This window comes from Nycticebus coucang, chromosome 8, assembly GCF_027406575.1.
Source record: "Nycticebus coucang isolate mNycCou1 chromosome 8, mNycCou1.pri, whole genome shotgun sequence".
NCBI lineage: Eukaryota > Metazoa > Chordata > Mammalia > Primates > Lorisidae > Nycticebus > Nycticebus coucang.
The window spans coordinates 108,774,991-108,798,644 of record NC_069787.1 but is presented as its reverse complement, the minus strand read 5'-3'; the positions used below and the strand labels follow the sequence as shown (position 1 = coordinate 108,798,644).

Here is a 23,654-nt window from a genome sequence, read left to right as displayed (position 1 = left end):
GATGCATCCTACAAGGGTACATGTGAAACTTAGTAAATGTGGAATATAATTGTCTTACACAATAACAAAGTAAATGCTGGGAAGGCTATGTTTATAAAACCAATGTATGGTGCCCCATGATCGCATTAATGTACACAGCTATGATTTAATATTAATGAAAAAATTATTGATACAGCCATTGATTCAGCTTTCCCTTTTTTTTTTTTTTTAATGCAGCTTTTGGCTGGGGCTGGGTTTGAACCTACCACCTCCGGCATATGGGGTCGGTGCTCCACCCCTTTGAGCCACAGGCACCACCCCAGCTTTCTCTTTCTACATTTGGTTCAATGGCTTTTCCCCTAGCACTTTTTATTCGTTTTTTAAAAAATTATGACTTTTCTGTAATGTATGCCCCCCAACCAATCAAACCACAAAGTTTGCTACGTGTATTTTTCTTTATTCCTGTTTTAAATGAGTAAGATTTAGCACAGTGGTATTTAACTCTGCCTTTATGCTCATTTAAGTATCTCTTTTTTTCTGTTAGGATACAGTTAAAACTCAGTTTGTATGTAATAAACTAATAATTTATAATAAAATAATGTTGTTTATGTATAATAAGCTATAATAATTAAAATCTGTGTACTGATTCAGTTTTGTTTATCAGGCATTCCCTCCTTCAACAAATGCAGTATGAGCTCTCCAGGGGTCCTCAAACTGCGGCAGGGTGATTGTATTTGTTCCCGTTTTGTTTTTTTACTTCAAAATAAGATAGGTGCAATGTGCATAGGAATTTGTTCATTTTTTTTTTTTTAAACTATAGTCCAGCCCTCCAACGGTCTGAGGGACAGTGAATTGGCTCCCTGTTTAAAAAGTTTGAGGACCCCTGCTAGGCTTTGGAGATAGTAGTAAAAAAGATAAGTCTTTGCTCCTAAGACCTTATATTGAGGGAGAGGCAATAAACAAACAAGATAATTTTTGTAGATGCTATACTAGAAAATAAGAAGGGTGATTTGTGGAAAGCATTGGAGGGTAGTTACTACCTTTGGTCTCTCTAAGGAGGCGACCTGTGAATGCCAAAAAGCAGAGCATATAAATGACTAGGGGTGCCGGAGGGGAGCCAGGGATTCTAGGTGGGGAGAAAGGTGAATGTGAAGCTCTTAAGTGAGGAACCAGGAGTCTGGGGAAGCACAGTGGGCTGGAGATGATGAGAAATGCAGTGTGAGATGAGCTAGAGGGGCAGGCGCAGCAAATAACCCAAGGCCTTGTTTTGTCCTCATGGTAGGGAATTTGTTTTTTGTTTTAAGGAGAATTTTAAGCTGGGAAATGACATGATCTAATTGACACTGGCTGCTGGATAGATAGTGGATTCTTAGGAGACTAAAGGTGGAGCAGGGAAATCATTTAGATGGTTATTGCAGGAGACATTGGCTTGACCATTGGCTTGACATTGAAGATGGAAAAAGGAGAATGAAGTTTGGCAGTAGGACCAACAGATTTATTGATAGATTAAATGAAGGAAAGGGCAAAATCAAAGATAGCCCTTGAATTTATAGCATGAACAGCTGGGTGAATGAATATTGATGCCATTTACACTTGTAATTAGGAGTAGGTTTGGGGAGGAATTGAGTTTTGTTTCAGACATATGAAGTTCAAGGAATTTATTATGCAAGTGGTGACTCATTACCATATAAGTAGCATCATCAATATGTAAATGGTCACAGGCCTACACAATATATTATCCAGGGGAGGGAAATAGTAAAGGTCCATAAGAAATAAACATTCATTTCCTATTTCAGCCCCTCCTCTCATGGACACAAACTTAGAGGAAAGTGAATTTTCTTTTTTCTTTGGTTAAGTCAAGTCAAGGCTTAATTTTATAAGCATGACTGAATTATTTTGATTTAAATATTCTGCTTAACTCATTTTAACAAATGAAATTTTTATTGTATGTTACTCCTTATTTAAATGGAACACATTTATTACAACTTAAGGCTGTGTTAACTGATTTATTCTTCAAATTTTAGTTGTATATTACTTTTGTAAATAATAAAACTATGAAAATACAAAAAGACTGTTGTGGATTCTAGTTAAATGCCTAGAAAGATAAATACAGTACTTTTTCTTTTATTCTTTGGGTCCAGTTTTTTTGGATACTTCAAATGAAAATAAAAATTTTTTAAAGACAGAGTCTCAAGCTGTCACCTTAGGTAGAATGCTGTGGCATCACAACTCACAGCAACCTCAAACTCTTGACCTTAAGTGATTCTCTTGCCTCAGCCTCCCAAGTAGCTGGGACTACAGGCACCTGCCATAGCGCCCAGCTATTTTTTGGTTGTAGTTGTCATTGTTGTTTAGCTGCCCTGGGCTGGATTCAAGCCTGCCAGCTCTGGTGTGTGTGGCTAGCGCCTTAGCTGCTGAGCTATAGGCACCAAGCTATTCAAATGAAATTATTAATAAAATGTAATACTTCTTTTAAAACTAGTGTATTAGACCAGGTGTTGTGGCTCACAGCTGTAATTCTAGCACGGGGAGGTTGAGGCGGGTGGATTGCTTGATATCAGGAGTTAGAGACCAGCCTGAGCAAGAGCAAGACTTCGTCTTTACTAAAAATAGAAAAATGAGCCCTACTTGGGATGCTGAGGCTGAAGGATCTCTTGAGTCCAAGCGACTGAGGTTGCTGTGAGCTATTATGACGCAGAGCACTCTACCCAGGGCAACAGTGTGAGACCTGTCTCAAGAAAACCCAAAGCAAACAAACAAAAAACTAGTATATTAGTTTTATATTGTCATTTAGTTTTAGTTTCTTAATTTAGTTTCATTTGGTAAAGAATGCTTCTGCCTGGTTTCCGTATTTGATTTGTGAACTGATAACAGTGTTTACATTTTGTGGTCAAATTTTGGTGTTATTTGGAACGAGAGAGTCTTGGTATTTGAAAGAGCTTAGGTTCTAAGAAAATGTATAAACCTTATATATTTAATTTAGATAGGAAGCTTTCAGGTTAAGATGATGGACTGAATGTCCCATTTTTATTTCTCATTCCACTGCTGCTAAGATCTTATTGAAGTTTTAGTGTCAAAAGGAAATAAATCTCTCAAAGTCCTATAAAAACTGGCAGGGGTATAGATTTTCCAACTGGGAGATGGAAACTGGTGTGGTTATAGTGAATGACAAGTAGAGAAATCCACAACCCGGAAGAAGTCAGCATTCAGGTGGGAGCCGTTCCACTCTGCATTGTCGTGGAAGAGATATATCCGTAAAATAGGGTCCTGTGAAAAAGGAGTAACTCCCCACTTAGAGTTGACAAGGGTAAAAAGCAAGAATGAATTGTTAAAGGAAGTAGTGAGCACAATTAAATAAAGATTATTTTGGAGCAGCTGAGCCAGCTGAACAGTCCCATTCCTTCAAATCCCCAGTACTTCCCATCCCACCTCCACACAGACAGCAGTTGTACCAAAAAACATTTGTTCCCCAGGCTGAAACTTGAAGAATCAATCTCATGGACACAGAACTGCCTGCCTCAGTTGAGTTTGAGGATTTCAGTATGATCCAGAACAATCTTTCCTTGTACTGGCATTTGTGTTCGTGTGGAGAAGAGGCAGGCCAGACTGGCTGCATACTTAACAGCAGAACAACCTGAAGTTCGTGTGGCTCAGCTGCTATGCAGAAGCTGTAGTCAGCCTCCCACGAGTGGGGAGAACTTTAGGAAAATAGACCTGCCTGCAAGAAGCCCATGTAAACTCTGCATGTCGAACAGCTGAGTCCAACACTCATAAACTTGAAGGGACAGATGTTCTTTGAAAAGCTGTATTATGAAAGACAAGGAACAAGGTGAACAAACAAAAGATCTGACCCAAGAGGAAGTAGTAATACTTCTAGTTTCTAGTTCTTCAGAGAAGAACAATAAAGCAAAGTTCTAATTAGCATCCTTTGAGATTCCTGAAGCTTCCTGAGAGGAAACAATATTCATAAAGTAGGATCCTATGAAAAAGGAATACAGAAAAAAATTATCAAAAGTTTAAAACAAGGTTACCAAAAAAATTTCTCAAAAAGATTAAAGCATGCTTAAGAAAAAAAAAAATTAATGGAATAACTTGTTAGAAAAACTGAATGAAATATAGAATGATGTATTTGGAGATATCAGCCAGCTACTGAGGCAGCAAGCAAGAGGAGCTCAGAGGAGGGAAGAAGCTTAGAGCTGTAGCACCTTCCACGGTAGTTTTTAGATATGGGACTAGCCTGCTGTCCGTGGGCAGGGAGCTGAGAATCTAGGTTTATACAGAATATAGAAGAATTATATGATCAGGGTAGATGCAGAAAAAAGTATGACTTGATTAAACACTACACATGGGGTAAAAGGCAAATTAGTGATTGAAGGGAACTTAAAGACTATTGACAAAAAATGACAACAGATATTACATTTAGTGATGAATTCAAAAGCTTTCAACTTGGGTGGGTGTGGTGGCTCACGCCTGTAGTCCTTAGCACTCTGGAAGGCTGAGGTGGTTGTAGTGCTTGAGCTCATGAGTCTGAGACCAGCCTGAGCAAAAATGAGATCCTGTCTCTACTAAAAATAGAAAAACTGAGGGAAGAGGATCGCTTGAGCCCAAGAGTTAGAGGTTGTTGTGAGCTGTGATGCCACAGCACTCTACCCAGGGTGACAGCTTGAGACTCCGTCTCAAAAAAACAAAAACAAACTTTCCACTTCAGATAAGGAACAAAGAAGGTCCCTAGTTAGTATCAACACTTCTATTCAGCATTGTAGTGGAAATTTATCTAGTGCTGTAAGCCAAGGAACAAAAGAAAAGCCTTTATAGAAGGACGGTAAAGGAAGAAATAAAATGGGCACTATTTGCAGAGGATATGATTGTGTACCTAGAAAAACCAAAAGAATGTAAACTATGAGAATAAGTGAATTTAACAAAGTTGCAGGATATAAGGTCAATATATAAAAGGCAACAGAATTTCTTTCTTCCAGTAACAAATAGAGTAACCTGTAAACATGTAGAAAAAAGTACAAGTGAAAAACCACAAAGTGATGCTACTTTATATCCACTAGAATGGTTACAATGAGAAAGGTAGACACTACTAAGTTTGGCAAGGATATGAAGCCTCTAGAATGCTCATAACATTACTGGTACCAGTGTAATTTGATGTAGTCATTTTGAGAATCGTCAATATCTGCTAAAGTTGATCGTACACATACCCTGTAACTCATCAGTTCTCTTCCTAAGTATATTCTGAACAGAATTCATACACAAGTTTACCAAAAATGTACACAAGAAAGTTCATAGAAACACTGTTCATAATAGCTTTAGCTAAAAACAAATGTCCATCCATGGAACGGATACGTGAATTGCAATGTATTTATACAATGGAGCAAGTGAACCACAATCACATGAAAATATTATGATGAATCTCTCAGAGATAGTGTTATCAGACACAAAAGGGTACACACTGTATGTTTTTTTATGGTTTGGGATTCATTGAGTATACAAGAATTAGGTTACACTGATCACATTTGTTAGGTAAAGTCCCTCTTACTGTGTCCCACCACCGAGAGATGTGCCATACACTATGACCCCCCCCACCTTCCCGCCTCCCCTCCCTTCCCTCCCTCATTCCTTTACCCCCTACCTTGTACTAAATCATCTACTACCTTTATATTAGAATTGAATACCTTGGATTCTTGCTTCTCCATTCTTGTGATACTTTACTAAGAATAATATGTTTCACCTCCATCCAGGTTAATACAAAAGATGTAAAGTCTCCATCTCTTTTAATGGCTGAATAGTATTCCATGGTGTACATATACCACAGTTAGTTAATCCATTCCTGCGTTGTTGGGCATTTAGGTTGTTTTCCACATTTGGCGATTGTAAATTGAGCTGTGGTAAACAAATCTTCTAATAAAATGATTTTTTTTTTCTTCTGGGTAGATGCCTAGTAATGAGATTGCAGGATCAAATGGGAGGTCTGATTTGAGTTCTTTGAGGAGTCCCCATACTTCCTTCCAAAAAGGTTGTATTAGTTTGCAGTCTCACCAGCTGTGTCAAAGTATTCCTTTCTCTGCATATCCACGCCAGCATCTGCAGCTTTGGGATTTTGTGATGTGGTCCATTCTCACTGGTGTTATGTGATATCCCAGGGTGGTTTTGATTTGCATTTCTCTGATGATTAGGGACGATGAGCATTTTTCATATGTTTGTTAGCCATTCATCTGTCTTATTTAGAAAATTTTCTATTCATGTTTCTTGCCCAGTAATACATGGGATTGTGGGCTCTTTTTCTGTTAATTAATTTGAGTTCTCTGTAGATACTAGTTACCAATCTTTTGTCCAATTCATAATATGTAAATATCTTTTCCCATTTTGAAAGTTGCCTATTTGCTTTGGTTGTTGTCTCCTAAGCTGTATACATGAGATATAATTTTAACTTACATGAAGTTCAAAACAGGCAAAACTAATCTATAGTGATCGAGATCATGGTAGTAGATTTTTTTTTTTTTTTTTGGCCAGGGATGGGTTTGAACCCGCCACCTCCGGCATACGGGACCGGCGCCCTACTCCTTGAGCCACAGGCGCCGCCGGTAGTAGATTTTTTGAGGTGGAGTTTGGGGTGGCAGTAATTAGGTAGAGGTACTAAACTCCAGTAGTTTGTGTACTTATGTATATTATACTTATACATTGAAATTTACATTACAATTTAGGGAAATTTTTCTTTTCTTTTCTTTTCTTTTTTTTTTTTGAGACAGAGTCTTACTGTGTCTCCCTTGGCGTGCTGGTCACAGCTCACAGCAACCTCAAACTCTTGGGCTAAAGTGATTCTTTTGTCTCAGCCTCCCAAGTAGCTGGGACTATAGGTGACTGCCACAATGCCTGGCTATACAAATTAGGGCGATTTTATCCAGGTAATTCTCAACAGTTAAGTGTTTTAAGTTATCAGATGGTAGAAGAGGACTATATCAGAAGAAAAGGAAAGCAAAGCTTTTCTTTCCCCTGTTGTGGGCTCTTATGGTTCTGTTCTGCTCATCTTTTATAGATTAAGCTAAATCACAATAATCATAGTTCCTAGAGCAATAATTTCAACCTTATCAAATCCAGTATTCCTTTTTATATAAAATGTTATGTTTCTTTTATTACCACTAAGTGAAATTATAGATAAAAATACTATGATTTATGGCTCGGTGCCTGTAGCTCAAGCTGCTAAGGTGCCAGCCACATACACCAGAGCTGGTGGGTTCAAATCTAGTCCAAGCCTGCCAAACAACAATGACAACTACAACCAAAAAATAGCCAGGCATTGTGGTGGGTGCCTGTAGTTCCAGCTACTTGGGAGGCTGAGGTAAGAGAATCACCTAAGTCTAGGAGTTGGAGGTTGCTGTGAGCTGTGATGTTACAGCACTCTACCTAGGGTGACATCTTGAGGTTCTGTCTCAAAAAAAAAAAACAAAACTATAATTTACCCAACAGTTAAATCTTTTAAAAAAGTCTAATGTTTTTAGCACTCGTAGCTCAGAGGGTAGGGCACCGGCCATATACACCCAGGCTAGTGGGTTTGAACCCAGCCGGGGCAGCTAAATAACAATGACAACTGCAACAAAAAAATAGGCGTTGTGGCAGGTGCCTGTTATCCCAGCTACTTGGGAGGCTGAGGCAAGAGGATCACTTAAGCCCAAGAGTCTGAGGTTGCTGTGAGCTGTGAAGCCACGACGGCACTCTAGCAAGGACAGCATAGTGAGGCTCTGTCTCAAAAAAAAAAAAAAAAGTCTAATGTTGTAACAATTTAGAAAGCATAAACAAAAGGACAGAAATTCTAAGCAAAAAGACACAGTTGTAGTTCATGCACTAATGCTGATCCAGAACTCTGTTACCTGCTAATCCATGATAAGTATAGAAATTGAGGTTTACACAGGTATGGGAAACCTGCAGCCTGGAGGCCACATATGGCCCTTTAGATCTTCAAATGTGGCTCATTGACCGAATCCAAACTTCACGCAACAAAGTACTTTATTTAAAGGATTTGTTCTGGGCTGCACGCACAATACCTCACTCCTGTAATCCTAGCTCTCTGGCAGGTGGGTTGCCTGAGCTTAGGAGTTCAAGACCAGCCTGAACAAGAGTGAGACCCTGTCTCTACTAAAAGTAGAAAAACTAGCTGGGTTTTGTGGCAGGCACCTGTAGTCCCAGCTACTTGGGAGGCTAAATTAAAAGGATCATTTGAGGGTGGCGCCTGTGGCTCAAGTAGTAGGGCGCCGGTCCCATATGTCGGAGGTGGCGGGTTCAAACCTAGCCCCGGCCAAAAAAAAAAAAGGATCATTTGAACCCAAGAGTTTGAGGTTGCTGTGAGCTACAGTGACTGCACAGCATTCTGCCCAGGGCAACAGAGTGGTACTCTGTTTCTACACACACAAAAAGAGAAAAGGATTATAGGAGTGAGCCACTGCATCTGGCCTCTGTATGCTTTTTTCTGTATTTTTAATATTATTTTACTTTAAAAAATTTTTTTAAACTGAGATTTAAGCACATACATTAGCCTAAGCTCATTTAGTGTCAGTTTCATGGTCTTCCAAGTCTGTCCCATTGGGAGGGTCTTCGGGGCAGTGACACACATGGGCTGTCATCTCCTGTGATAACAGTGCCTTCTGCTGGACACCTGAAGGACCTGCCGGAGGCTGCTTTGTATTAACTTTTCTTTCATAAATAGATGAAGTATACTCAGAAAATAGTTAGGGGTGTAGTAAGTATAGGCCAGATACAGTGACTAACTCTAGCACTCTGGGAGGCTGAGAGGGAGGATTACTTGAGTTCGGGAGTCCCAACCAGCCTGAGCAAGATCGGGACCCCATCTCTACTAAAATAAAAAAATTAGCCGGGCGGCGCCTGTGGCTCAGTGAGTAGGGTGTCAACCCCATATACCGAGGGTAGCAGGTTCAAACCCGGCCCTGGCCAAACTGCAACAAAAAATAGCCGGGCGTTGTGGCAGGCGCCTATAGTGCTACTGGGGAGGCTGAGGCAAGAGAATCACCTAAGTCCAAGAGCTGGAGGTTGCTGTGAGCTGCGATGCCACAACACTCTACCAAGGGTGATAAAGTGAGACTCTGTCTCTACAAAAAAAAAAAAAAAATTAGCCAAGTGTTGTGGTGGGTGCCTGTAGTCCCAGCTACTTGAGAGGCTGAGGGAGGAGGATCGCTTAAGCCTATGGGTTTGAGGTTACTGTGAGCAAGGCTGATGGCCATGGCACTCTAGTTGGGGTAACAGTGAAACTCTCTCTCTCAAAAAAAAAAAAAAGTGTAGGAAGTACAGAAACCAGTAATGTAGTCATTTATTATTATCAAGTACTACATGCTGTACGTATTTGTACGTACTAGATTTTTATGTGGTTGACAAGTACAGTAGGTTTGATTATGGAAGAATCACCTCAGACACTTCAGTAATGAGTTGTGCTATGATGTGTTGATGGGTTTGGCATCACTAGGTGACAGGAATTTTCCAGATCCATTATAATCTTACAGGACCACTGTCATATGTGTGGCTTGTCACTGACTGTAACATCATTATGTGGTGCATGGACTGTATTTTTAATTTCAGGAAAAATACCCCATAATATACATGGACTACCAAAAGATAAGTACTGGCTAGTACATAAGCTATGCAAAGGCAGGGTTTTTGCCTTTCTTCACTGATTTATTCTCAATATATAAACTGTATATTCTATAACAGTTTCTGGCACAACCTAGTAACCAGTCATTAAATTGTTTGTTGAATAAATGATGTGAATAGGAAAACATTCCAATTTTATAATTTAGTAAGCTCTTAAGGCAAAAGTTAAGTTTAAAAACATGTTCTCATCTCTATTAAATTTAAATTTTACCATGCAGAGCAAAACTTGTTATTATCTTCTTATATTACAGACGTTTGTAAAGGAAGCCTCTGAAAGTATAATGGAGTATAATTTTTTTCTCTTCTAGTAAACGAAGCAAAAAAGGAGATAAAAATGGAAAAGGCTTGAGACATTTTTCAATGAAAGTGTGTGAGAAAGTTCAGCGAAAAGGCACAACATCATATAATGAAGTAGCTGATGAGCTGGTGTCAGAGTTCACCAATTCAAATAACCATTTGGCAGCTGATTCGGTAGGTAGACCATGAACCTGATGTTGACTGTAATGAGCAATGCTGTGGTCCACCTCTGGGTTGTCTGTGTCATAGATTGGAGGAATCAGATAAGCTAGGGAATCCTTACCTCCCTTTCTTGAGGATTTTATATTGTATTTGGGGAGACCTTTTATTGTTGGTTTTTATTTTGTTTTGGAGAGAACTTTTTCATTTATTTAGACAAAGAATATATATATATATATTTTTTTGGCCAGGGCTGGGTTTGAACCCGCCACCTCTGGCATATGGGACCAACGCCCTACTCCTTGAGCCACAGACGCTGCCCACAAAGAATATTTTTTAATGTAATGGCAGGGGTTACTGAGCCCACTTGTTTTTTGTAGATTTTTTATATTTGGTCACTTATCTGGTGATTTTTTTTTATATGTTTCTTTTTTTTTTTTTTTTGAGACAGAGTCTCATTCCTTTGCCCTCGGTAGAGTGCCATAGTGTCATCATAGCTCACAGCAACTTCAAACTCTAGCTTAAGCTATCCTCTTGACTCAGCCTCCCGAGTAGCTGGGACTACAGCACCTGCCACAATACCTAGTTTTTCTATTTTTAGTGGTGACGGGGTCTCACTGTTGCTCAGGCTGGTCTTGAACTTCGAACTCAAGCAGTCCACTCACCTCGGCCTCCTAGTTTGCTAGGATTGTAGGTGTAAGCCACCATGCCTGGCCTTTTTATACTTTTCTGAATTTTGGTGTTTTTTCATTATCTAAGTCATCCAGAAAATTTTAATTTGAAAAGTAATATATGAACATGTTTATAAAAAATTCAGTTGTCCAAAATAGTATATAAAATACCTCCCTTCTACTACAGACCCCAATCTACCTCCCCCAAAGTAATATTTTCTGTTAGTAGTTTCTTGAATATCATTCCAGAAAGTATGCATACACATTAATAAATTTACTTCTGAGCCAGGCACAGTGGTATGTATCTGTAACCTGTCTCTTCCAGAGGTTTAGGTAAGAGGATTGCTTGAACATAGCAGTTTGTGACAAGCCTGGCCAACAAAGAGAGATGCTTGCTCAAAATTTGAGCCAGATTCTTACCCTGTGGCCTGGGCTAGGTGCAGTGGCATCATCATAGCTCCCTGTAGCCTCCAACTTCTGGGCTCAAGCAATCATCCTGAAAAGCTGGGATGACCGGCATGCAGCACCACACAGGGCTAATTTTTCTCATTTTTTTTGTAGAGACAGGGTATTGCTAGGTTGTCCAGGCTGGTCTTAAGCAATCGTCCACCTCAGCCTCCCAAAGTGCTGGGATTACAAATAGACATGAGCCACTGCACCTGGCCTGCTTTTTATTTTAAACACAAAAGTGATTGTATTTTACATGCTGCATTCTAAATTTTATTTTATTTTACCCATTTATTTATTTATTTATTTTTTGAGACAGAGTACTACTCTGTTGCCCTGGGTAGAGGATAAAGTGTTGTGGCATTATCATAGCTCATAGCAACTTTAAACTCTTGAGCTCAAGCGATCTTACGTCAGTCTCTCAGTTAGCTGGGACTAGAGTCATGAACCACAGTGCCCGGCTAGTTCTCTATTTTTAGTAGAAAAACTATCTCACACTCCTGAGCTTAAGCAATCCACTCACCTCAGCCTCCCAGCGTGCTGGGATTACAGGTGTGAGCCACCGTGCCTGCCTCTGATACAGACTATTTAGGTATTCTGTAACTTTGGTTTTAATCTGTTTGACCTAAGAATTGCATTAGGCATTAGAAAGAGAGAAAGAGTTCTTTTGTTTTCTTTTTTCTTTTTTTTTTTTTGTGGTTTTTTTGGCCGGGGCTGGGTTTGAACCCACCACCTCTGGCATATGGGACCAGCGCCCACTCCTTGAGCCACAGGCGCCACCCAAGTTCTTTTGTTTTCTTTTGAGCCTGTCACTCAGGCTAGGATGCCAAAATGTCAACATAGCTTACTGCAAGGTCAAATTCCTGTCCTCAAGTGATCCTCTGCCTTAGCCTCCCAGAGTGCTAGGATTATAGAGGTGAGCCACCACACCTGGTCAGAAAGAGTTGCTATAGTTGAAGTTGACAGGGATTTTTGCTTGTTGCCATAAATATTTACTTTTATTACCTGTGACCAGAAAATATGAGTTGAACTTGTTCTGTTTTGGGTGGGGGGAGGATTGTTTGCTTTTAGATTGCATTGAGATTTTCTTTGTGAGATGTATATATATATATATATATATATATTTTTTTTTTTTTTTTTAATAAGAAAAATATTCTCTGGGCTCTTCAAAAGAAAGTACATAGCATTCTGGTTTTGAATGAAAGCCACAGTGTCACAGCGTATATATCCCCTCCTGTGATCTGACCATTACCTCACTGATGGCATCTTCTGTGCTCTCCCTCATTCACTGCCCTCCAGCCGCAGGCTTTGTGAATTTACCAGATGTGTCCCTGATCAGACCATTGTACTTGCTGTTTCTTTGGCCTGGAATACTCTGTGCTAGATATCCATGTGGCTTTTCTCTCCCTGCCTCCTCATGTCACCACAATAAGGCATTTCTCGGTAGTACTTTTTAAGATCAGACGTGTAATTAAGTGACATACTTAATTTTTTTTTTTTTTTGAGTTACCATCTGTGGGCTGTCTCTGTTGATTATGAAGGGAATAAGAAATTAATATGCTTATACATATATTCATTCCCATCTCCCATTTTTCTCCTCTACCATGGGATTCAGATTAAATATATTGGTAGTAGTTGTTAAAAGAATAAAATACTATTATAGTTGTTTTGTGACTTTAAACATATTATACTGAAACTTCTGTCATGACTTAGTTGATCTGCTCTGAGCAGTAACCATATATCCTTTCCAATATTAAAAGGAGAAAATCGACATACCTACCAATTTTGCTTCCTCCTGATTTTGTATTTATATTAAAGTCATTTCTACAGTTATTTATTTTTTGAGACAGAGTATCCGTCTGTCACCTTGGGTAGAGAGTAGTGTGCTGTGGCATTATCATAGCTCATAGCAACTTTAAACTCTTGAGCTCAAGCGATCCTCTTACCTCAGCCTCTCAATTAGCTGGGACTAGAGTCATGAACCACAGGGCCCTGCTAGTGGTTACAAAATAAATCCCCCATTTATTTAGATTTAGTTTTATATTGGTGAAGGATTCAGTGTTCATCCCCATCCATTATTACCATGGCATTTGATAAGGACCTTGTTCCACAATGTAAATCAACACTATTTTCTTTCTTTCTTTTTTTTGAGACAGAGTCTCACTATGTCACCCTCAGTAGAGTACCGTGGTGTGTGGTCTCACAGCTCACAGCAACCTCAAACTCTTGGGCTCAAGCAATTTTCTTGCCTCAGCCTCCCAAGTAGCTGGGACCCAGCTATTTTTTTGTTGCAATTATCACTGTTGTTTTAGCTGGCCCTGGCTGGGTTTGAACCCACCAGCCTTGGTGTATGTGGCCAGCACCCTACCCACTGAGCTACAGGCAGCACCAACACTATTTTCTTCATTGAGGAAGTCTTGCTGTCAGAGAAAAGAAAAGAAAAGGTCAGCTGTGCTAGTGTGCCTAGTGATATGTGTGTATATGTTTTGGTACAAGTTCCCGTTCTCCCTGTGGACTGGAAACAGTTTGCAGATCAGCAATGGCCCATGGAACACAGTTTTGCCAAAAGCTTAAAAAGCATATCCTTGATTTTTTTTTTTTTTTAAAGTACCAAATACCAAACAACGCCAGGCCTTAGAACACTTTGCCTGCACTACCCCTGTCTGACACACACACACTGTTGTCTCTCCCCGCCTCCTCACGTCACCACAATAAAGGCATTTCTGTATATTCTGTATATATTTCTGTGTGTGTATATATATATACACATAGGACATTATTAATGTCTTATACAGTGAGTATTAATTGAGATTTACTCACATAATTGTCTTTTGAGTTGGTCTTCAGTCTCTCCTACATCTCCCAGTTCCTGTCTTAGATCTTTCTCCTACCTGCAGAAATCCCTTTATTATGTTTTAATGCATTAATAGACCTGCTGGTAACATAATCTTTTTATTTAAGATTGTTTTATGTTTTATATTGTTTGAAAGTACCTTTTTTTTTTTTTTGAGACAGAGTCTCACTGTGTTGCCCTCGGTAGAGTGCTGTGGCGTCACAGCTCACAGCAACCTCCAACTCTTGGGCTTTAAGTGATTCTCTTGCCTCAGCCTCCCAAGTAGCTGGGACTACAGGCACTCGCCATAAGGCCTGGCCATTTTGTTGTTGTTGTTGTTGCAGTTGTCATTGTTGTTTAGCTGGTCTAGGCTGGGTTTGAACCCACCAGCCTCAGTACATGTGGCCAGTGCTGTAACTACTATGTTATGGGCACCGAGCCCTTTATTTGATTTTTAACTTAGAAGGATTTTCACTGGATATAGAATTGTTTCAGCACTTTGAGATATGATAGTGATTTAATATATATACATATAGAGAGAGATTTTTTTTTTTTGTAGAGACAGGGTCTCACTTTATGGCCCTCGGTAGAGTGCCGTGGCCTCACACAGCTCACAGCAACCTTCAACTCCTCGGCTTTAAGCGATTCTCTTGCCTCAGCCTCCCGAGTAGCTGGGACTACAGGCGCCCATCACAACGCCCAGCTATTTTTTGGTTGCAGTTCAGCCGGGGCCGGGTTTGAACCCGCCACCCTCGGTATATGGGGCCGGCGCCCCACCAACAGTGGCCCCACAGGCGCCGCTCGTGATTTAATATATTAAATATCAATGTCATGTGGCTATCTTAACTCTTTAAGATTCATCACTCAATAAAAATATTTTTCAGCAGGCTTACGATCAGAAGAACATTAGGCGAAGAGTTTATGATGCTTTAAATGTGCTGATGGCAATGAACATAATTTCAAAGGAAAAAAAAGAAATCAAGTGGATTGGCCTACCTACCAACTCTGCTCAGGAATGTCAAAACCTGGAGGTAAGCGAGAAATCCGTTTTTCTATGGTTGTTTGCATTATTTTATATCAGAGGCATTTTCATTTAAAAATATAATCATGTAGTGCAGTGCCTGTGGCTCAGTGAGTAGGGCACCAGCCCCATATACTGAGGGTGGCAGGTTCAAGCCCGGCCCTGGCCAAACTGCAACAGAAAAATAGCTGCGCATTGTGGCAGGCACCTGTAGTCCCCGTACTCTGGAGGCTGAGGCAAGAGAATCGCCTAAGACTAAGAGCTGGGAGGTTGCTGTGAGTTGTGACGCCACGGCACACTGCTGAAGGCAAAAAAGTGAGACTCATCTCAAAAAAAAAAAAGAGGCATAGGGAGGATTTTGCCAAAAAAATAAGTCCCGAGCTCAGTTATAAGGGAGGAATAGAGCTGCCAAGTGGATAAGGGCAGAAGGGCCTTCTAAGTAGGAGCCGACAGAGGCATGAGACGCCCAGAGCAGGCTGCTGCCAGAGGGTAGACATAGAAAAAGTGCTTAGATTTCTACGTGCTACGCAATGAGGACCTGATCCTGTAAATAGTGGGAAGCTGCTGATAATTTATAAAGAGGAGGGTTGTTGATATGTTTTAAAGGATCATTCTACCAGTTGGTTAGAAGACAAATTAATAGGTGATGGAGAAGGAACTGGGACAGAGGATGGGGATAGAGATGGCCTGAGTTGAGGTGGTAGTGGTGAGATTGGAGAGATGTTCTAGAGGTGGAATCAGTGCGTTTTGACCTGGTCTGATGTGGGGCATGAGGGGCAGGTAGGGACTTGGCCTGTCAGCTTCAGGTGCAGGGAAACTCTTACAGCATGTTTTCAAATGTAGAAAGCCACACACGTTTTACAGTGACTCTTAGGTAATGTAGGATAGTGGTTTGAGGAGCCACGCATGGAAACTCCTAGTCCAGTCCAGAGTCAATGGAGGAACAACTAGGAAATAATCCGTTGGAGTAGATAAGGAATGTCTTACTTGACGTGTCAAAAGGCAAAACTACAGGGCGGCGCCTGTGGCTCAACGGGTAGGGCGCCGGTCCCATATGCCGGAGGTGGCGGGTTCAAGCCCAGCCCCGGCCAAAAATAAAAAAAATAAAAAAAAAAAAAGGCAAAACTACAACAGCTTTAATTGTGATTCTAGAATTGGGCAACACCTTGTTGTAATCAGTAGAATTTGTGTTCCTATGAGCTGAGTAGAGGAGTTTGGCTTTATGAACAGAAAAGAGCTGAAAAAAGCACAAACAACAAAAAGTGGATTAGTCCTTTCCAAGTTACTCTCCTTGTAAAACAGGGGACTTATGTGATGTGGACTAAACCTGACCTTTTGGGATTTTAAGTATTCTCTTTCTCTCTGCTGATTTCTTGGAAGGTCATACAGCATAGCTTTGGCCTGGTTGTTGGAACTTCAGCAGAAGTAACTCCATTTTGGCTTGGTCTAGTGCAGGAGCTTATTACAAACCAATGGCCTCTTGTACATTTAACTTAACAGATGTCGTTGACTTTTGCCCAAGGAGACGGAACTCAACTGGAAGGAAATTTAGACTCTCATATCTATTTTCTATGGAGCTGTGAGATTAAGAAAAAGAGCAATTGTTTGAAGCTGGAAAATTTATCTAGCAAGCACATTTCTTATTACAAGTAGTAATTGTATGTTGAATATGTGGGATATCTGTATCAGCAGCTCCACTGCCTCTTGACGGTCAGCTAAACTGAGATCTTAAGTAAATCTTCTCTTATTCTCAGAGGGTAATGTAGCAAGTAATTGTTCAAATCCTGGCTCTTACCATTCCGTTAGCTGTGTGACCTTGGTCAGTTACTTAACCCCTCCATGCTTCTATTTCCTTACGTGCAGAATGGCCTTTTATAATCATCAATACAAGCAGAGAAACAGTCATAGTAACAACAGTACTTACCTCCTAAGGTTTTTGTGAAAGATCAAGTAAGTTACTGTGAGTAAAGTGCTCAGTTGAAGGCTGGCACATAGTAAGTCAAAACGGTACCAGCACTTTGATTAGAACCTGAGTAATAACAGCAAACAGGTACTACATGCCAAGTGTTCAGTGAGTGCGTGGGGTATGTTTTTTCTTGAGACGGAGTCTCAAGCTGTTGCCCTGGGTAGAGTTGCTGTGGCGTCACAGCTCACAGCAACCTCGTACTCTTGGGCTTAAGGATTCTCTTCCCTTAGCCTCCCAAGTATGTGGGACTTCAGGTGCCCACCACAACGCCCAGCTATTTTTTGGTTATAGTTGTCATTGTTGTTTGGCAGGCCTGGGCAGGATTTGAACCTGCCGGCTCCAGTGTATGTGGTTGGCGCCCTAGCCACTGAGCTACAGGCACTGAGCCTGATGGGTTTTAGGTTTTGTTTGTTTGTTTGTTTTTATAGTTTTTGGCCGGGGCTGGGTTTGAACCTGCCACCTCCAGTAAATGGGGCCGGCGCCCTATTCCTTTGAGCCACAGGTGCCGCCCTGGGTTTCGTTTTTGATGACAGCTGCCATAGTTCTGGTGTCGTACTTGCTTGCTCTCTCCAGGCCATGCCCCCCGCAAGCTGTGATTTGCCTTTATTCGTATCCATAAAGTGGGTTGAGTTTCTCCAAGAAAAATTCTTTTTTTTTTTTAAGAAACAGTGTCTCATTCTATCGCCCTTGGTTGAGTGCCGTGGCGTGACACAGGTCATAGCAACCTCCAACTCTTGGGCTTAGGCGGTTCTCTTGTGTCAGCCTCCCAAGTAGCTGGGACGACAGGTACCCACCACAACGCCCAGCTATGTTTTTGTTGCATTTTGGCTGGGGCCGGGTTTAAACTTGCCACCCTCAGTATATGGGGCCGGCGCCCTATCCACTGAGCCACAGGCGCCGCCCATGAAGAAAAATTCTTGGTAAGTCTATCTAGGGACCTGAAGAGAGAGTGATGCTTTATACTCTACATATGTTCATGTTATTTTTTTTGCCAATGTTTTAAAGATAGAGAAGCAACGGCGGATAGAACGGATAAAGCAGAAGCGGGCCCAGCTGCAAGAGCTTCTCCTGCAGGTAAAGACGTTGGCGTGCTTCCCACCACCTTCCCCGTTTCTCCACTCTGGCTTTTAGCATAAGTCTGCTTTCTAATTGTGGTGCCGTTACGTAGTGTCTGGTGGGTCCATCGGGGCCTTTCTCGTTATGAAGGTCTGTGACTGATTCACCTTATTAGAAAAAGGGAAGTCACTTTCTTTGGCTTTTTGAGTAATGGTTATGACTAAAAGTAGCCACAACATTTGGTATATTCAGGCCTCGATAGATCTTATAATTACAGCTAAGCCTCCTGATGTTCAAGGGCATAAAGAATAATAATAAAAAAAAAAATTAGAGCTAAGTCTTGGTTTCCCGAGTATGCTAAGCAGTTCCGTGAGGTGCCTTAGAAACCTGTGACTGGGCAGGAGGGTTTAGGCCCCCAGCTGCACTGCAGCTGGCCAGCACAGGGCCACTTCTTTGTGCTTGATATAGTGGGTATCCCATAATGTTTGAAGAAAGAGATTTGTGTCATCACATTTATGTAACCCTAAGCAAGATAACGTAAAAGGCATATTTGACTCCAAATTCTTAGGCTTTTGTTGAATAAATGGTTTCACTTTCACCGTATCACTCAGCAAAGAGCTGTAGGTGCCACAGGTAAGCTCTCCCCTGGATCGTGAGGGTCTTGTTTGTGGAGATGGTGGGGACCAGGGGCCCCATTATTTATGTTAGGATGATGTTGGGCACCATTTAAATGTATATTTTTTCCTTTGAAATGTATTTATTGAGTTAGATCATTCTAATCTTTTTTCTTAAATGTTTTAAATTTTTTTTATTAATTCATTAGTATAGGTGGGTTGTCTCTTTAATCTTTCTAATTTTAAACTCCATTTTAAATGTATTATATTTATTTAAATTTCTAATTTTAAACTCCATTTTAAATGTATTTTATTTATTTAAATTCTAACTCACTTATCCACATTTCATGACCATTACAGCAAATTGCTTTCAAAAACCTGGTACAGAGAAATCGTCAAAATGAACAGCAGAATCAGGGACCTCCAGCTCTGAACTCCACCATCCAGCTGCCATTTATTATCATCAATACAAGCAGAAAAACAGTTATAGACTGTAGCATCTCCAGTGATAAGTGAGTAGAGAATGAGGGGTCGGGTGCAGGGCTGGGTACTCCTACCTACCCTGTGCAAAGTCAGAAAGGATTCACTCTTCCTTGGGGCACGTGAAACACTTCCTCAAACCTGCCACAGTCCCCTGTCCTGGGCCGGCACTGTGCTGCCTGTGTTACGTGTGGAACAGTGCCTGGGCCCTACCTGTGCCAGGCTACACATACGTAGTAACTCTGAGCAAGTTAACAGCAATGAGTTAGACCGTCACTGGGGCTTGGTTTGTTGGTGATTCATTCCCAAAGTTTATTATAGAAATATGTCAGATTAGCATGTGACATCAAAGCAGTTATCTCTTTGTTCTGCTGTATCATAGTTATAGGTGCTTCTGTTTATTAAAGAGTGGACAAACAGACACGAAAATGCTTTTTATTTTTCTTTTAAGATAATTTTACAATTTGGCCCGGCACCCATAGCTCAGTGGCTAGGGTGCTGGCCACATACACTGCGACTGGTGGGTTCCAACCCCGCCTGGGCCTGCCAAATAACAATAACAACTACGACGACAACAAAAAAAAATAGCCAGGCGTTGTGGTGGCACCTATAGTCCCAGCTACTTGAGAGGCTGGGGCAAGACAATGGTGTAAGCCTAAGAGTTGGAAGTTGTTGTGAGCTATGACGCCACATCACTCTACCAAGGGTGACATAGTGAGACTCTTGTCTTAAAAAAAAATTACAATTTAACTAAGATTTATGCTAATATTCATTATAATAAGTGAGAAATAGCACTTTGCAAAATAGAGGATTAATTTGTAATTTATTTTACCCCTCAAAGAGTTTCTGTCAGTGGTCCTCAGGCTGGGAGCAGCATCATGAGAGAGTTAATTTCAGAGTGAGATAGACCCAAGTGTGGATTGTGACTCTCCCACTAGTGGCTCCCAAACTCTACTTTCTCAAGAAAATAGGAGTGACATTAGGGCCCCTGCCGCTTCCCAGGCCTGTTGCGAGGATTAAATGAGAGACGCCTGTAGACAATCTGACTCTAGAAGGGAGCTTATTGCAAGAGTTCAGCAAGCTGGGTGCAGTGGCTCATGCCAGTAATCCCAGCACTCTGGGAGTCCAACGCAGGAGGATCATTTGAGGCCAGGAGTTTGAAAACAGCCTGGACAATGATGAGACCTTGTCCCTATAAAACATAAACACCTTAGCTGGGTGTGGTGCTGTGTACCTGTACTGCCAGCTGTTGGGATGCTGAGGGAGGGGGTTGAGGTTGCAGTGAGCTAGGGTGGTGTCAGTGTACTCCAGCTCATAGAGGGAAATCCTGTCTCAAAAAAAAAGTCAGCATATAATTTATTGTCCAAATCGGGATATTTGTGAAAGCAAAGGAGGACTCTTTCATAATTATGTTGGTGCTGCAGGCATAATACCCTACAACTGTTGCAGCAAGGCCAGAACTTCTGGTCCCCTTAGCATTGCCCTTGGGCTTCGCGACCCCTTGTTTTCTCTACTCCTTTCTCCAGCACTTCTGCTCCCCTGTCCATCTCTGCCCACAGAGATTCTGGGCCGCTTAAAGAAGAAGGCACATGTACACACACGCGCACACACAGGAAGAAGAACAGTAAGCAGGAATTTCCAAACTATGTGATTGAGACCATAGACACAGTAAGATACAGTAGAGGGCTGTAAAGTCAGCCAGATCTAGTTTTTTAATCTTTTAAGCTTCTTCATCGCTCTGAGATCTCATTCATTGCTACACAAAAATAAGAATTATAGTAATCCTAGCACTCTGGGAGGCCAAGATCGCCTGAGCTCAGGAGTTGGAGACCAGCCTCAGCAAAGCAAGACCCCATCTCTACTAAAAATGGAAAACTAGCTGGATATTGTGGTGGGCGCCTGTAGTCCCATCTACTCAAGAGGCTGAGGCAGGAGAATCACTTAAACCCAGAAGTTTTAGGTTGCTGTGAGCTATGACACCACAGCATTCAAGCCCAGGATGACTGAGTGAGACTGTATCTCAAAAAAAAAAAAAAAAGAAAAAAGAATTATAGTATTTACCTTGATAGTTTACAAAAGGTATAAATTAATTCATAAATGACACAGCCCAGTTAGTCAGTAAATGGTAGATATCTGAATTATTTTTCACACACTTGCAAATTTCTTAGAAAAACATATATCATATATCAGAGGACTGATAAATTCTGAGTAAATAAGAATTCTAGAAAATGGCTCAGCACCCATAGCACAGTGGTTATGGCGCCAGCCACATGCTCTGAAGCTGGTGGGTTTGAGCCCGGCCCAGGCCAGCTAAACAACAATGACAACTGCAACAAGAAAACAGCCAGGTGTGGTGGCAGGCACCTGTAGACCCAGCTACTAGAGAGGCTAAGACAAAAGAATCACTTAAGCCCCAGAGTTTGAGGTTGCTGTGAGCTGTGACACCATGGCACTCTACCGAGGGTGACATAGTAAGACTGCCTAAAAAAAAAAAAAAAAAATTCGGGCGGTGCCTGTGGCTCAAGGAGTAGGGCGTCGGTCCATATGCCGGAGGTGGCGGGTTCAAACCCAGCCCCGGCCAAAAACCACAAAAAAAAAGAAAAAAAAAAATTGTAGAAAATGGTTAACATCTTTCCAGAAAAACAAACAAACTTAGCATTCAGTTACTCTAGTCCAGGCATCGTTAAACTTTGAAACAGGGGCCAGTTCACTGTCCCTCAGACTGTTGGAGGGCCGGACTATAGTTAAAAAAAAAAACTGAACAAATTCCTATGCACACTGCACATATCTTATTTTGAAATAAAAAAAACAAAACGGGAACAAATACAATCACACCGCCTCATGTGGCCTGCGGGCTGCAGTTTGGGAACCCCTGCTCTAGTTAGTTTGTATGTTTTGTATAAAATTCTCTTCTTAGGTTAGTTTTTTAAGTTTAAAAAGAGTAACAGGAAAATTTGGGACCGATTGGCCTAGGGAAATTATGGATACTGTTCCCCCAGGCTGGGATCTGTGAGGTTGCCTTCTCCTGGGTGGTCAGTCACTGACTCATGCCCGTTTTTGGCTGTCTTCTGAGTGGAGGGAAGGAGGCTCTGAGCAGCCTGCACAAACTCGTTATTCTAGATAGGTACAAAACCCTTTCGGTTACTTTGGTGATGCAATATTTCCCTTAATTAGCCAGGAGGCTTTCCCACAATGAGGATTAAATTTACAAAATCATCTGCTTTTAACAGATGCCTGAAATCATCCCTGTAACAGGCATCCACTTCAGATTTTTAGTTTTTTCCTAAAAAGTTGTTAATGTACTTGAACCACATTTATATACTTCGGATCATGTAAATACGGCATTTTGTTTCATATTGCAGTTTTTGCCCTGACTTAAGTAAGATCTGTCTTTAAAAAAATATTCCTGGTGGCACCTGTGGCTCAAGGAGTAGAGCACCGGCGCCATATACTGGAGGTGGTGGGTTCAAACCCAGCCCCGTCCAAAAATGCAAAAATAAATAAATAAATAAAATAAATAAAAAATAATAATAATAATTCCTTACATGATTTTAATAGAGAGAATTTCATAACAACATAACCCCCAGGGCTTGGCCTAGGGGTCTGAAGGACTGAAGCCTTCCATCTGTAGCTCATCTAATGTAGTCTGTTGCTGGCCACAGTGGCTCACACCTGTAGTCCCAACTGTTTGGGAGGGTCAGGGAGAGGATTGCTTGAGCCCAGGAGTTTGAGTCCAGTCTGGGACTCAAATATCTTGAGACCCTATCTCTTAAAAATATGTATATATAAAAGTATACAGTAGCTAACACTTGACTCCTGACAATGAAGTAAGCATTCAAAATGTTTTGTCAATGCTAGTAAACCACCTCACAGTAGAGATAATGGTATTACTAAACTAGAAAGATATTTCTTTTCTTTTTTTTTTTTTTTTTTGTGGTTTTTGGCCGGGGCTGGGTTTGAACGCGCCACCTCCGGCATATGGGACCAGCGCCCTACTCACTGAGCCACAAGCGCCGCCCGAAAGATATTTTTTTTTTTTTGTAGAGACAGAGTCTCACTTTATGGCCCTCGGTAGAGTGCCGTGGCCTCACCCAGCTCACAGCAACCTCCAACTCGTGGGTTTAAGCGATTCTCTTGCCTCAGCCTCCCGAGTAGCTGGGACTACAGGTGCCCGCCACAACACCCGGCTATTTTTTGGTTGCAATTTGGCCGGGGCCAGGTTTGAACCCACCACCCTCGGTATATGGGGCCGGCGCCCTACCGACCGAGCCACGGGCGCTGCCCAGAAAGATATTTCTTTTGTGGTAAAACAGTAACAACTTTGCAAAGTTTTACATTTAGAACAAAATATCTATCTCCTGTTTGTAACAGTATTGGAGCTAAGGTTACAGACTCCTGGGCTCCTATTTGTTGCAAGAATGTTCTAATTGAAAAGTGATTTATTTGCCATGCTAGTCCCCTGAACACAGCA

General features: G+C 41.2%; 1 protein-coding gene across 12 annotated transcripts in view; it reads left to right on the top strand.

Annotated features, from left to right (window-relative positions):
- The window catches only part of TFDP2 (transcription factor Dp-2), a 189,761-nt gene that overhangs the window by 151,288 nt on the left and 14,819 nt on the right, over positions 1 to 23,654 (top strand). For 11 of the 12 annotated variants that reach the window (XM_053600756.1, XM_053600764.1, XM_053600762.1 and 8 more), the window contains 4 exons: positions 9,948 to 10,110; positions 14,931 to 15,077; positions 18,039 to 18,107; positions 19,064 to 19,215. In XM_053600756.1, coding sequence (XP_053456731.1) covers positions 9,948 to 10,110; positions 14,931 to 15,077; positions 18,039 to 18,107; positions 19,064 to 19,215 — 531 coding nt within the window. The remainder of the gene's footprint in view (positions 1 to 9,947; positions 10,111 to 14,930; positions 15,078 to 18,038; positions 18,108 to 19,063; positions 19,216 to 23,654) is intronic. The other variant, XM_053600757.1, reaches the window with a different exon arrangement.